Source organism: Molossus molossus, unplaced genomic scaffold (assembly GCF_014108415.1).
Source record: "Molossus molossus isolate mMolMol1 unplaced genomic scaffold, mMolMol1.p scaffold_m16_p_19, whole genome shotgun sequence".
NCBI lineage: Eukaryota > Metazoa > Chordata > Mammalia > Chiroptera > Molossidae > Molossus > Molossus molossus.
In genome coordinates this window covers 45,222,403-45,238,231 of record NW_023425354.1, presented here as the reverse complement: position 1 = coordinate 45,238,231, position 15,829 = coordinate 45,222,403, and the positions used below count along the sequence as shown (strand labels likewise).

The 15,829-nt window shown below is 47.5% G+C and overlaps 1 protein-coding gene across 3 annotated transcripts in view; it reads right to left on the bottom strand.

Moving 5' to 3' along the window:
• Nucleotides 1–1,338: 1,338 nt before the first annotated feature.
• KIAA0753 (KIAA0753 ortholog) overlaps nucleotides 1,339–15,829 on the bottom strand; it is a 67,623-nt gene continuing 53,132 nt past the window's right edge. For all 3 annotated transcript variants that reach the window (XM_036268239.1, XM_036268238.1, XM_036268237.1), the window contains exons 16-18: nucleotides 12,499–12,631; nucleotides 11,821–12,045; nucleotides 1,339–2,751 (exon numbers count right to left, since the gene is read on the bottom strand). In XM_036268239.1, coding sequence (XP_036124132.1) covers nucleotides 2,634–2,751; nucleotides 11,821–12,045; nucleotides 12,499–12,631 — 476 coding nt within the window. In that variant the 3' untranslated portion in view covers nucleotides 1,339–2,633. The remainder of the gene's footprint in view (nucleotides 2,752–11,820; nucleotides 12,046–12,498; nucleotides 12,632–15,829) is intronic.

Here is a 15,829-nt window from a genome sequence, read left to right as displayed (position 1 = left end):
CCCGGGCCACCCCAAGCCCCGCCGGCCACACCGCGCTACAGACTGCTGACCAGGCACTGAGGCCAGGAGCCGCTTGGGGCCTCGAGGCGCACCCCTTTGTTGAGGTGCACCCCTTTGTTTAGGCGCGAGGCGAGTTCCTGAGGTTCTGAGTGTGCACTCCACAGGATCAGTAGCTCAGAGTCGGGGTCTGCGGTTCTCCTTGGCTGGCCCCCCACATCAGGTTAATGCATTTTTACAGATCGCAGAGCTGTGACGGACCCCTGTAAAAACCCATCCCCAAAAAAAGTGTGCCTTCCTTCGCTCTCTAATTCGAAAGAATTTACTGAGCACCAACTACATGCTAGGCAGCTAAGCAAATTACAGGCAAGCATGCGAACATGTTGAAGCCCCCATACGACCGGCTGTGAAGCTGGGCAGAGCGGGCAGCACGGAGAACATACTGATGAATTGGGTCACCTCTGCGAGTTGGGGCCGCCCAGGTAACCCAGAGATGCGGCGTTCACGCCTGTTGCTGAAACTAACACCTGAACAGGTCTCGGGGAAAGGGAAGGGGATTAGAGAACCACCCACACACAGCCCTTGTTCATGAAGAACACAGATTCTGGGGGCCGGGGGCGAGGCTACCAGCGGGAATGTTTGTGTTTGAGGGCTGCCACTCCCCGCACCCCTGGGCTATGGAGTAACCCCGAGAGGAGGCAGGGGTGAGCCTCTCCCATGCCGAGTCAGAGACCGGAGACCCTCGGGTAGGAGGAACAGGAGACTGGAAGGATCCTGAAACAGAGCACAGGAGTCTGGACTTGACCAGGGCAGACAGGGAGTGCTGAGGAAAGGGCCGCTCCTGGCGACGTGTCCAGGACGGCTGAGTGGGGCCGAGCGCAGACGGCCCTTGTGTGAACTCTCGTGGGATCAGTGAATCCGTGAGCACGGCGTCCCTGAACACAGGCCGTCTGAGCAGTCTTTCCCGTCCCGTGCCTCGCTTTATTCCTCTGTAAAATAAGAACAGGAGGGTGTCTGCCTCACACAGACATGAGCGTACATCAGTGAGCACACGGGAAGCGCTCGGAGCGTTGCCAGGCACACAGCGTGTGCCCCGTGAACACTAGCTTCCCCCTCATCTATTTCCTCCTGGTGGGTGAGGTGGCAAACAGTCCGCTACGCTCACGTCAACATAAAAGCAGTCTCAGGGGTATATCACACTTCACGTTGCCTGTGGAAAAAAGATGTCAATTATTTCAAACACACATGTACATACTTTAAAATACTGAGTTTATTTAAAAAATCAGCAGAGGAAACACTGCCACACAAAGCACTGTAAGCTATCAATGACAGACGATCCTATCGGTTCCAGTGTGCACATTCAGCTCCTGCAATTAAACACTTCAATTTCCCATGAAGCCTTTTAAATTCTGAGCTTATATAAGATTAATCAAGAAAACATTAACATTAAACAAGAATCAATTTTATACAAATAAGTGGGTCCAAGCAGCTCAAATGATCACCTGGAATACTTGTACTTCAGAGAAAAATCCCCGATGACAACACTGTTACAGAAAAGATTCACATTATTCAAGGGGTACCTCTCCCATCACTCATTCTTTACATCTCTTTCATCAAGCCTCAGGCAAAACATAAAGGGAACCTTTTCCCAGGCAGTGGCCTTATTTCTACACACATTCCTTGTTCTGAATTCAGAGTTTCTGAAAACACAGGGGCTTTTTCTCTTGGTAAATATGACTTATAAGACATCGAGGACCAAACTGTATGGTTTGTAAGTTTCTTCCTTTCTCCGGAGACCCCGAGGTCTAAATACCATGGGAATTGTTCTCCCACACAGGTCTCTGTGGTTCAGGAAGGCAGAAAGGTCTGGCCCCGCCGGAGGTAGAAGTGAGCTCTGACCTCTGACCCGGCACAGGAGGCCAGGCCCACTCGAGGTATGCACATTCCCTCTGAATTCAGAGAAAGTTCTGAATATCAGAATATGTTAACCAATAATAGGAGACTTTGAGGAACTCAAATGTGAAAACCCACCTAGGAAGTGAACATCAGAGAAACGTGTGCTCACTGTACACAGATAACTGGCGGGTTCTTATCCTGAATGAGCTGCAACAGAGCAGAAGTTGGGCAGTAGAACTGGCCCTGGGCTCCCCACAGGTCTGGAGCCCAGTGGGGACAGGTGTCCTGTTGGGAAACTGCCAAACATGGAAACACAAGCCAGGCGATGGGACCAGACAGCAATTGCACTTTTGTTGGCACTAATCCACCCATGGGTCCAACAGCAACTCGAATCCCTGTCTGAGATACCTAGCTATTACTTTTCAAAACATCCTGATCACCAAACTGAGCCAGTGCATGAATGTATCAGTAGGAAAATCATACATTCAGAAAATGTTATACTGTCATAATCAATTCATGTTTCCTGGGCACGAATCAGTGTAACACACCCCACCACAAACCACCAGAACCACTGCTCTGACAGTGACAAAGGCCGCGAGGAGGCCCTCACCGCATGTCCGCCCTTCAGAAGGCAGCGCCTCTGGGCCTGGACAGACAGCGGAGGAGCGAGAGCTGCTGTGGCCCAAATCAAAGGGCGGTGCCGCCACTCCCAGTGTGACACAGGGCCGTCCGGAGAGCCTTCAGGTGGCAGCCTCTAAGAACTCCGAGGTGAACACAGCTTCCGCGTAGTCTTCACACACGTCCTGAAGCTCAGCAGTCACGGCCCCCAGCGCTTCATCGACCAGCTCCTCTGAAAAGCTAGAAGATAAACAAGGCAGCTGGAGGCGGCACGGCCAACAGTGGGCGCCAATCTTTTACGCAGCTGGTAACTGACCCAGTCAGTAAGCTAAGATTTCAGCGGAAATTCAAAAGGCCAAGAAGAGCCGAGACACTTCTGAGAAAGACAACAAGGTGAGAGGCCTCGCGTTCCTAGACATTAGGACAGCGGCACTTGGATCCCAAAGCCAGGTTAGAGGAGAGGCCTGTACTATAACCTGGGTGGACTCCCCCTTGGATGGCTGAAACCAGAGATGACCAGGGACTAATCAGCTGCCACCCAGTCCCAGCCCAGCCCCACCATGGACAGCTGCCTGAGCGCCCGCAGAGACAGGTGCGTGCCTGCTCTATGGGACGGGGCAGGACACTCCAAATTAGTTCTTTCTCTTTACACACACACACAAACTTTCCGAAATTGTTTGAGAGTAAGTTGCAGACGATAGCCCTCAAGCGCTTCAGTTTACATTTCCTAAAACAAGGACATTCTCTTAAATAACCATTATTGTAAAAATCACAACATTAACACTGATGCAATACTATTATCTCATCTCATCTACAGACCTTTCTCAAAGCTTGCCAACTGGCCTTTGAAAGAACACCTTTTCTCGTCCGGGATTCAGTCTAGCCCCCGGCTGGGTTTCGCCGTCCTGTCTCTTCACTCTCCTTTAATCTGCAGTTGTTTTCAGTTGGTCTTTCAGGACCTTACTTGTAAAAGGCCTTCTTTTGCAGAACGTCCCTCAGCCTAGGTTTGTCTGACGCTCCCTCGTGGGTGGGTCAGGATGCACACTTGTGGAACAAAAGCCAAAGACGGGATCGTGTCCCTTCAGCGCTTCTGTTACCTCCTTACTGACGATGTGAATCGTTAACCCTTGGCTACAGTGATGTCGGCCAGGTTCCTCCCTTGTGAAGTGGCATTTCCCCTTTGTAATGAATAAGTATATTGTGGGGAGATGCTGTGTGATTATGTCAACATCCTGTTTCTCATCAAACTTACCTGAATCAATGATTACAGGGTTGCCAACACTGATTTTCTGATCCCATGATTCCTTTTCCATCTAGTAGTTGGCAGTCTACTGTGATAGAGAATTTTCCCTTCTCCTTTATGTATGTATCTAAGTATATATGTATGTATGTACACATTCATTCGTAGAGGCTTGGCCTTATAGAAACTTTATTCAATAGTTTGTAATTCATTACTATTATTACTTGTTTTGATACTCAAAATGCCCCAGACTGGCCAGTAGAAGCCCCTCAGGCTGGCTCTGGGTCCTCTCGACGTGCCCATCCTTCTCTGAACACCTCCTTTCTGGCACAACGTGATGTTCCAGCTCATCTTGCACTTTCCCAGCCCCCGTCCCGGAATCAGCCATTCCTCCGAGGAGCCTTTTCATGGGAAAACAGTATTTAGAGACAGATCTAGGTACCAAGTGTGCTCACAGCTACTGGTGCCACTGTCCAGACAGACCCAGACACACACACACACACACACACACACACTGCAGGTGCTAGTTCTGTATCCAGCAGAAACTATAAACTCATAATACCACCAATCCCAGGTCAATAAATGATTCATTTTAGCCTTCCCCTCAAAACCTGGCTCTCATTTTCTACAATATACATATCTGATCAATCCTAAAATATAAAGTAGTTTTAGAATCATTAACCCATGCCACCATGTAAAAGAAACGTACTCCCTGGAATCTAGTATGTGTCTACAGATTTTTTTTTTTTGGTCTTTAACCAAAGGACACAGAGTCAAAATACCATGTTCAAAAGTTACTCTGACTAGTTCTTATTAGTCCCTGCTCCCTTTATTTTTATTTATTTTTTAAAATATGTTTTTGATTTTTTTTTTTTTAGAAAGCAAGGGAGAGATAGAAACATAGATGTGGGAGAGAAACATCAATAAATAGGGTGCCTCCCACACGCCCCCTACTGGGGATCAAGACCATAACCTGGGCATGTGCCCTGACTGGGAATTGAACCGGGACCTCTCAGTCCAAGGGACGAGGCTCAGTCCACTGAGCCACACCAGCAGGGTGGTGCCTGCTCCCTTTAGCATGACTTTGCTATGCTTCTTTTTGTATTCCAATTCAGGGTCCCCCAGCATTGTTGATTTGGAGGGATATACAGGGAACACTGACATGGTTCCACAAGTCAGAATCACACAGAAAAGGTAAATGTAGACAAGTGTCACTCACCCTCTTCCCCTGCCCTCTGACCCCATTCCCATGCCAGCTGCTTGGTTATTTTGACAAATCTTTTGTCTTCTAATTGGCACGTTTAGTTCTCTTTATTCAATGTAATTCTGATGTATTTGAGCTCTATTATTAAAACACTAAGTATTACCCTTTACTTATGTTCTCTCTTCTTCCTTGTCCTCTCTCGGATTTTGTAATTTTTCATTACATCCTTTTCTCATCATGAACTTGGATGCTACACTTTTACTATTCTCCTGGCGGACCCCTGGAGTAGAGTGAGGACCCCTGGCGTAAACGCTCACTGACATGCCTACCGTCCCCCCCGAGTGCAGGGACCTCACAACACTGACGCCGCCCTCTCCCCGGCTTCACGCTGCTACTATGTTTGAAATGTACACACACCCATAAGACACCGGTTTATTGTTTTATGTAGTCGACTTTATCTACATATGGACCTTATAAAAAATTCATGCCTTCCTACATTTTGACCTTCCATCTGTCACTTTGGTGCTCTGGCCAGAAAACCCTTTCACGCTGCCCACCGGGAAGGTCTGCTGGGGCTCGGTGGCCGCAGCCTGGGGTGGGGCTTCTCGCACCTCCCCCCGAAACACACTCGGCCCGGTCACCCCCTGGAGCTCTCCCCCCTGGAACTTCCAAGGACATGCTGGACCTTCCGGCTCCCACTGCTGCTTCTTCCTTCCCCCAGCTGATCCTAAGATCTTCTCTTTACCTTTGACCTTTAACATTACTACGATACACCTATGTACACATTGACTTTCATTCTTCTCACTTGGGCCTTTCAGAGCTTCCTGAATTTACAGCTGATGTCTCTGCGGGCCTCCTGTCTGCGTCCGGCAGCCCACCACCTGGAGCTGTCACAGGTCTGCTCCTGTCGCCACGTGTCTCTGCTGCCTGGCCCTTTTTGTGAATACAATACACCAGGCCTTATGTTTGAAAATTCTAAAAGTAATTTAGGTCCTAAGATGATCTATATATACACCAGAGAAAATCTGTGTTAGCTTCTGCCTGGTGCCTGGGGGACAATAATCTAGAACCACCTCGATACAGTCCGAGGAACTAAGACAAGCGGGAGCTGAGTGGGGTCCCGCAGAGGGCCTGCCGGCACCCCCACCACCCCCACCATGGCAAGCCTGGGTTCCTGCCTCTGTCCTCTGACCAGAAAAAGCCATCCCGGTGCCCGGTGCCCAGAGCTGACACAGAGTGCCGGACAGGGGTGACCGCCTGGTCTGCCCTCTCCCTGGTCCTGCCCCAGTTATCGGCGTTACCCAGTTAGCTTCCTGACGCCTTCCAGCGCCGTGTTTTATTTTTAATCTAGCTTTTCTATTCAGAGTTATCCTCGGTGGGGGAAGTGATCCCAATTACCAGGTGCGTCACTAAGTGACTACCTGGTTTTTGTATTTGCTTTGCTTTCCATATTCCTATCACACTTTCTTCTCCAGTACGAAATCATCACACTATGAAGCGCCAAGGTCCTCCTCATACATTCAAACACATCACGTAATGTCTGTTTCCTTCTCTTCACCGTCTGCACCCTGCCGTCCCTGTCCGGGAACCCCTCCCCTGGAGCTCTCTGTCCTCCTACTCCAATCTGGACGGGCTGCTTCCCACGCTCACTGGCGAGTTCTCCTGGAAACAGCTTGGCCATTTTTCTGGAAGTTCCCTGTTGGAGTCTAAGTCTCCTACATCCTGCCTTCATCCTTCTCAATGCACACCTGCACCAGCGGCAGGCCCTCAGCATACTGAGAAAGCACACAGGAACTTTGCACACCTGGAAGTGTCTTTATTTGACCTGTATCTTTAACTGATGACCCAGCTGAGCTGAGTGTGGGTTAATTTTGGAAGTATGCTCTAATGCCCGCTAGCAGAGTTGTTCCTGAAACACTGTGCCGTTCTCAGTTCTGATCATGTGAACCGGCCCCGTTTTAACTCGCTGAACTTTTTACCCTATTTTCCATACATTGGAATATTCACATTTCCTTTCCAAAACCACGTGCCATGGTGTGTTCTGTTCTATTTGTTTAGTTGTTTATTCACTCACTCACTTGCAGTGGACAAATCATAAACTCTTCCAATTTAGAGACTACACTCTTCTGGAAAACTTTCTTAATGTATTTTTTTGATAATTCCCCATTCTTCATTCCTCCATTTTCCATTCTCAGGTTCTGGAACTCCAATTGTTCAGATATGGGATGCTATAAACTGAAAATCTGTGTGCCCCCTACCTCATCCATATCTTAAAGCATAATCCCCAAGGTGATGGTATTTGGAGGTGGAACCTTCGGGAGGTAATTAGGTCATGAGGGTGGAGCCTTCATGAATGGGCTTAGTGTCCTTGCAGAAGAGACACAGGAGAGAGGATCTCTCTCTTGGCCGTGGGAGAATACAGCAAGAACACAACTGTCTGCAAACGGGATACAGGCCCCCAATCTCGGACTTCCCAGCCTCCAGAATCGTAAGATATTAATTGTTGTTCAAGACACTCAGCCTATGGCGTTTGCTGTGGCAGCCTGGGCTAAGACACTGGATCTCCTAGAATAATCTTCTAACGTTTAAATTTTTTCTTCACTATTATCTATCCAGGGTTTTTTTTTTCTTTTTAATTCTACTTCCCCAGAGATCTGACTTTTTCTTTGAATCCTTCTAGTGAATTTATTTGAGCCATGTTTTTAATTTCTAAGAACTTCTGTTTCATTCTTTGAAAATTTATTTTTTAATAATATCCTGTTCTGACATACAAATGGCTCAGAGACATATGAAGAAATGCTCAACATCACTAATCATCAGAGAGATACAAATTAAAACAACAATGAGGTATCACCTCACACCTGTCAGAATGGCCGCCATCAACAAATCATCAAACAACAAGTGTTGGCGAGGGTGTGGAGAAAAGGGGACTCTAGTACACTGCTGGTGGGAATGCAGACTGGTGCAGCCACTATGGAAAACAATATGGTGCTACCTCAAAAAATTATAAATTGAACTGCCATTTGACCCAGTGATCCCACTTCTAGGAATATACCCTAGGAAGCCTGAAACACAAATCAGAAAGAATATATGTACCCCCATGTTCATAGCAGCACTATTTACAATAGCTAAGATCTGGAAACAGCCCAAGTGTCCATGAGTAGATGAATGGATAAAAAAGCTGTGGTACATATGCAATGGAGTACTATGCAGCTGTAAGAAAGAAAGATCTCTTATCCTTTGAGATGAGATGGAGGGACCTGGAAAGTATTATCCTAAGCGAAACAAGCCAAACAGAGAAAGACAAGTATCATATGATCTCACTTATTTGTGGAATATAATGAACATAACAGTCTGAGGAATGGGATAGTCCCAGAGACGTGGAAGTGGGGTACAGACTGACAATCCCCAGAAGAGGGGGTGGTGGGGGAGAGATAAACCACAGAACTTATATGCATGTATGCATGAACAATGGATATGGACAACAAAGCTGGGGACAGGGCAGGGAGGGCAGGGGAGGGAGGAATCAGTGGAGGGAAAAGGAGAAACATCTGTAACAAAAATAAATTAATTAAATAAAATTTAAAAATAAATAAATAAAAAAAAATAATAATATCCTATTCTTCCCTGGGCAGTGTAGTTCAGTGGTTAAAGCGTTGGCCCACTCAATGAAGGGTCGTGGATTCAATTCCAGTCAAGGGCACATACCTGCATTGCAGGTTTGATTCTGGCCCCAGTTGGCACACATGTAGGAGGCAACTGATCGATGTGTCTCTCTCATATTGATGTCTCTCTCTCTCTCCCTCCCTCTCTCCCTCCCTCACTCCTTTCCACTCTCTTTAAAAATTAATGGAAAAAATGTCCTTGGGTGAGGATTGACAACAACAAAGTAATAATAATAATAATATCCTGTTCTTCCTTGGCTGGTGTGGCTCAGTTGACTGAGCTGCTTCCCATGCACCAAAAGGTCACAGGTTCAATTCCCAGGCAGGGCACATGCCTAGGTTGTGGGTTTGGTCCCTGATCAGGGTGCATGCAGGAGGCGGCCAATCAATGTTTCTCTCTCGTATCAATGTTTCTCTTCTCCCTTCCTCTTTCCCTAAAATAATAAAAACATTTACAAATAATATCCTGTTCTTTTTTGTTTCATGGTGTAATAGCTTCACTTATTTCTCTGAGAATAGTGACTTTCACTTGTTTTAATGTTTTGTTCTCCTCCCTGCACGGTCTCAGCTTCCTCGGAGCCGCTCCACCTGCTCAGGGGCCACGCGCCTTTCCCGCCTTCATCACGCCTGCTAGTCCAGAGCGGGCGTCTCCGCCGCGTCTCCTGCTTTCGGGCTTGGTCGCACCTGTGCCTCACAAGCACCCGGTGCTTCTCCTGCCTGCGTTTCACCAGGTGTTTCTGCCTAAACCAGCCTGGCTCTTGGCTTCACCCTCAGCAAGCACGGGCTCTCTCTGGCCTGCTAAGTCATTTGCTATTTGTCCAACTACTTTATGGCGTCCAAAATGTTATTGCTATTTCTTGTTTGTTGTCATTTACATGTTCATGCCTTTTACTTATTCTTTTAGTAGCACGTAGTTGGGAAGTGATACAGGGGATAAAGATTAATCTATATGTATGTTCAATCTGTCTTTTTCACCCAGAAGTCTCCTGATGTGTTTTTTAAACCAGGAATCCTTAAGAGTCTGCTTTCGTCAAAAGCCTTTCCCTTCACGACCACTCTCATTCACGTCAGTTCCCACCGCCTGCCCTGAGCCCCACAGCAGGGCTTTCTCCAGGTGTGAGGTGGAATGGAGACACCGAAGGAAAACACCATCGATGTTCTCCCTCACGCAGGGGCTAAGTGAAGTCAACTGTCTTAGGATAATTTTTCAAGATCTGATCAATACAACTCTCACTCTGGAACACTCAAATCAGAAACAAAACGAGAAAATCAGAAGCACTGTCACTGGAGGGCCAAAGAACAGCAGAGGAGGAGAACATCTGTCAAAACCCAGGCACAGTTTAATAGCTCTGTTCCCTACACTTTAACCTATTACTCCTTACAGGCTGAGAGCTTCCCTACAGCAACAAAACAACAAGAAACAAAGGGTATCATTTATCAAGTGGTAAGAACACACAAGGAGCAGTCCATCTTCCCTGGCTTGTTTCTGGATTTCCCAGCACACCAGTTAGCCCGACCACCCAGATCGGTTCTGGGAAAACGAGAGAGCACACTGCCGACTGAGCGTCCGCACACGGAGCAAGTCAAACTCGCCTGCTCTCTCCCCCACAAAACAGATGTCATCTCTGCCAGAGCCAAAGGCCTCAGACTCTCTCAAGGGCATGGCAGATTAAAGCACTTCAGGTTAAACCTGAGGGGTTGAACATAAGTGATCTTCTCTGATCCCACCCAGAACTCCACTGAAATAAAAGGAAATAAACAGATACATCCATCTAAAAGGAAAAAAGTAAGACCACAGTAGATGAGAAACGTCCAAGACCCCCTGAAGCTGAAGCGCACGTGGCAGACCCCTGGCTGACCCAGCAGGACAGACGACAGGCAGAGGGAGCCGAAAGCTAGTAATGTCCAGGGAGGGGCCCGGGGAGCAAGCTGCTCTGTCTCACAAAACAAAGACTCGGAAGTGAGGGCACTGAGGACCATGATGGGGGGTGGGGGGAGTGAGGGCAGGGCTGGGGGTCTCCACCCCTGCTCCTGGCAGCCAAGTGACAGTCCCGCCTTCAGCCCACAAGTAAAGGAAGGTGTAGATTCTAGGGAAAAAATAAACCCATAATTTTAAACTCAGCCAAATCATCAATCAAGTGTGAAGATAGAATAAAGACACTTTCAAACAGGCAAATCACAAGAAATTTCCTCCTATACACAAAACAGGATATGCGCTATCCAAGTAGGAGAGTAAACCAAGAGAGAGGGCGAGGGGGGCACTGGAAGCAGAGCCCCGGCCTGGGAGGAGGCGCGCTCACTCGGGCTGTGGAGGAGGAAGGCCTTGCTCTGGGCCCCCCGTGGCAGACCTGGGGAGCAGCCCAGCCCGCTGGGGCAGGAGGAGAGTCTCAGGAGAGTCGGGGTGGAGGCAAGAAACAGAGATGAACTGATTGTTGAGGAAAATTACATCGAGATGTTGGCTAGTGTGTGGACAAAGTTAATACACACATAAAAGAACAAGCAAATAAAAAAGAGGCAGTTGTTTGCTCCTAGAATACGGTGAGAGCTGGTTCAAGAAAGATGGAATCACAGTATGCCTCCGGGCTCTACGATGAAAAACTATTTGCATGTTTGTAAGAAAGTGATACCCACGAGGAATTTAAACTTGGGCCCAATTTAAAAAGAATGAATTTCAATTAACTACTTACATAAAAAAGGTTACCCATTCCTGGAAAATTCAGTGGCGGGGGACTGTATTTTAGCACTCCCAAAGGGACCTCTCTCAGGGGCGGTGACCCTCGGAAGGAGAAGGGTTAGCGATCAGGCTGCAAAGCCCCAAGGCCTGCTCCTCGGTGCGGTTTGTCCCAACCGTGAAGATGTCACGATCACACTGTCCCTGAGCGAGTAATACTCTGTGTTCTTTGATGGACAGGGCCCTCACTGCCGGCAACAGGAAGTCCTCCCTGGTCTGCACAGTGTGCCTCTGACTAGGAAGGGAGGCTCCACAGGCTCCTTGGGGTGGCATTGCCTAGGCTCTTCTACAGTCTCTTCCAGCGGAAAAAGGAAAGCTGGCAGGGAAACCTGGGCACTAGCCCAAAAGCAGCCACTGGAACCCCAAGGCCCGAAGGCACAGCATGACCTTGGCCAGTCCTTCCCCAGCCTTTCTGTCAGTTAGCATTCGGCACTTGGTTCCTGCACCCAGCACATAACAGCTCACTGACCTTTCAGCAATCAGCCACGGGTTGAAGGAGCCCACAGCCTCGTGAGACACCATCCGGAGGTACCGCTCGAAGCGGCTGCAGTAGTCGCCGATGCTGCGGCGCATGCCGGGGGGGACGCACAGGGCCGTTCGACCCTTTCTCTGCTCGGAATCTTCTGAAGGGGAGAGAAGGGGAGCCACTCTTCTCTCTGACTTCTCCTCTGTTCCCACACTTTCATCCAGGGAACTGAGAGCAAACAAAAATTAGGACAACATCGAAAATCATCTGTAAGCAAGGGTAAACTGTTCATTCCCCCTGCTGGTTTGCTAACCAAAGACTTAATTTCATTTCTTTCTTACAATGAACAAAATTCAACATGTTAACATCAGACACTGTTTCCCCCTTTCACTGGACTAGCCCTCCACGTGGTGGGGTCCCTGTCCCGTGGACAAAAGAATTCTTGAAGCAGATCACGGTGCCAATGTGATACTTTCAACAGCAAAAACCAGGCTCCTTAAGGTGCAACCTATTCTATGCTCAACACAAAAACATGCTACTCTACTGAGCCATCTTTGAGTTTGGCAAGATCCTGCTCAAAAGAAGAATTTCTCTGTCTTGTGGGAACTGAAGGGATGCGAAACTGAGCAACATCAAAGGCGACCAACTACAATGGCCTCGGGCCGTGTCCTTAGCGCTTACTTGCCGTTGCAGGGCCTCTCTAACACGATGATGTTCGGGACATTCACGTCAGAGTTGTTGCTGGCTGCTGCCTTTGTGATCTTCATCGGATGAGGAGAAAGGGGCCTTTCCCTTCCTGCTGCGACGGTTTGTTCTAGAAAAGGAGAGGCTTAAAGTGACTGGTAAGAAGAAGAGTCGGTGTACATACCAGGCTGTCCCAGTGGCCAGCGACCTGTGAGGGAGCCATGTGTGCACCTGGTAAGCATAATGAGTTTAGTGAGCAGTGCAATGAAAAATGATGTTCGTTTTAAATAAAAAGGTGAGTTTAAAGTTATAAAGACACGCCCGGCCAGTGTGGCTCAGTGGTTGAGTGTTGACCCATGCACCAAGAGGTCACCAGTTCAATTCCCGGTCAGGGTTTGTAGGCCCGATCCCCAGTGGGGGGCATGCGGGAGGCGGCCAATCCTCTCTTATCGATGTTTCCATCTCTCTCCCTCTCCCTTCCTCTCTGTCTAAAATCAATATAGAAAAAATATTTTTAAAAATAAAGTTACACAGACACAAGCCAATGAGTCGCTCTTCAGAAATGAGCTCCGCTGTAGGCCTCTGCCGGAAGACTCCTTGAAGCGGTGCCAAGCCGGCCTCCCGGCCGTGCGGGTCCATTAGGGCCCAGCCACCCATTCAGGAGGCTTAAGAAGTTGGGTTTGTTTTTTAACCTTTAAATGGTTTGATTGGGGAGAAGGAAAAATCCCCACTTACACTGAGCACTTAATTAGCTGACTTAATTTGTCTGTGGCATTGCTGGAAAATCTGCATGATGTTATCAAAACATTAACTTATTAACTAGGCCTGGCAGGCTTGCCAGCTCTTCTGAGTCCTGGAGTTTTTATCACTTAAATGCACTGCAAGTGCAGGAAGGTCTGTCCTTCTCTAAGGTGAGGAGAACCTCTAAGTCAAGGAACATTCTCTAACTCATCTGTAGGCTTGTGATTTATACTGTCAGAAATACTGACTGTGTAGGTCAGTTTTTGTAAAAATATTGCTGAGTACAATCAATTTTCAACTGTTCACAGAAAGAGAGGATTACAGATTACACCCTACACAATTCGAAAGTCACTTTAAATTTGGTTTTGTGATGCAACTAAACATAACATCTGAACAACTAGAAACACAGGGTTCTTACTATGACTCCCTGATTCTGGAAATAACGTCTCCAAAAACTCACTTCAGGTCTTAGTGTTCTCAAGAGCTCCTTTTCACTGTATACCTAGACGTTATGCAGAGTCATAGATAGTGACTAATAATTCAAATTGCCCTTGGAAAAAGAGAACACGGAGTCCTAGGTAAGACTGTCTTTCACATGATGCAACCTAACATTGTGGCCAAGGGCCAAACCACCAGTGCAACAAATAGCCCTTTCCTCCACTTCCACACAAGATGCTCAGGTGCCCACTGATTCCCTAAGCCACCATCAGCAGGGTCCTCCCTGCTCCAGGCTCGGGATAGGAGCAGTCGGAGGCACACTGAATACAACAACTCTCTGGCCTCAGAGAGCCTGGGGCCGAGCTGGAAGAGATGAGACCCCTCCCCAAAGAGCTCCATGCCAGCAGGACAGGCCGAAGTCCCTGGGAGCTCAGGCCCCGGGGGAAGGGAGCCCCGCGCTGCCATCCAGGAATCCCAGGGAGCGCTGCAAGCTCCGCCCACGGGACCAGCGAGCCAGGCCTTAAGGGTGGTTTTGATGAAATCGGAGCAGGACAAGGTTTGGGGGTAAGAGAGACAACAACGCCAGCAAAGAACAGAGTGCTTGAAAACGACAGAAACATAAAAGGAACAAATCAGCACTGTGTTTAGATAACTCATTCTTCTGTCAACATTTGACACGGTGAACACTTGCTCTAAGACTGCACCCCAAACACATATTTAAAAAAAATTATATGTGACTTGCCCAGCTGGTGTGGCTCAGTGGTTGAGCATCAACCCATGCACCAACAGGTCATTGGTTCAATTCCCAGTCAGGGCACATGCCCAGGTTGTGGGCCCGATCCCCAGTGGGGGGCACGCAGGAGGTGGCCAATCGATGTTCTCCCTCATCGATGTTTCCATCTCTCTCTCTCTAAAAATAAATAAACAAAAAAAATTTTAAATTATATATGACGCCCTGGCCAGGTGGCTCAGTTGGTTGACACACTGTCCCATGTACCAAAGGGCAGCGGGTTTGATCCCAGGTCGAGGCACATATGGGAGGCAACCATCGATGTCTCTCTCTCTCACACTGATGTTTCTCTCTCTCTAAAATAAAAAATAAAATTAAAAAAACATATCTTCAGGTGAAGGTTAGAAAAAAATTACATGTGACATACGACTGACTGTGAAGCACCTGCACCCAGCTTCCTGTACATCCCTCCGCACTCACCGTACTCAAATTCCTTCAGAGCTGATGTGGAGCCACGTTTTATTCACCTCCTTTCACGGAGGAAGGCAGTAACCAATAAGCCTGAGTCAAACAGATTCGAGTAACACTTCCCGGCTAAAATGGTGATAGTAGCCTAGCAACTGCAGCCAAAATGTGTCTCTATGAATTCTTACAAGTGGAGGAGAAAAGTTAAGGTCTTTTCAACAAATGGTATGAAAACAAATGGATATCCATCAAGGGGGGAAAATGAGCTGCAATCTCTACTTCAAACCACAGGCCAACTTTTATTCATGATGAATCATAGACCTACAAATGAAAGCTAAAACCGTAAAGTTTCTAGAGGAAAACAAGACACTCTCTTCTCAAATCGGAGTAGGCAAAGGTTTCTGAGATCAAAGAAAGCAAAAACGATACAAGAAAATTCAAAAGTTCAACTTTATCCAAATTAAAAGTATCTTCCTATAATAAAACACGTTTAGAAAACAATATGCAAGCCACAGATGGGGAAACTATCTGCAAACAGTTAGTAAATCAGTGGCTGCTGGGTGCGGGGGACAGTGGATGCTGGGGTTCTTTTAGGGTGACAAAAATGTTTTATGAGCAGTGATGTGCATAACTCTGTAAATACACTAAAAACTACTAAACTCTACAGCATAAAAGGGTGAATTTTACAGTATGTAAATTATCTTAATAAAGCTGTTAAGCTCTGGCCAGTTTGGTTCAGTGGTTAGAGCATTGGCCTGTGGACCAAAGAGTCATGGGTTCAATTCGGTCAAGGGCACATAACTCGGTTGCAGTTCGGTCCTTGGCCCCAGATGGGATTGTGCAGGTGGCAACCAGTCAATCTCTCTCTCTCACATTGATATTTCTCTCTCTCTCTCTTCCTCACAGTGTATCTGAAGATAAATGGAAAAATACCCTTGGGTGATGATTAAAAAA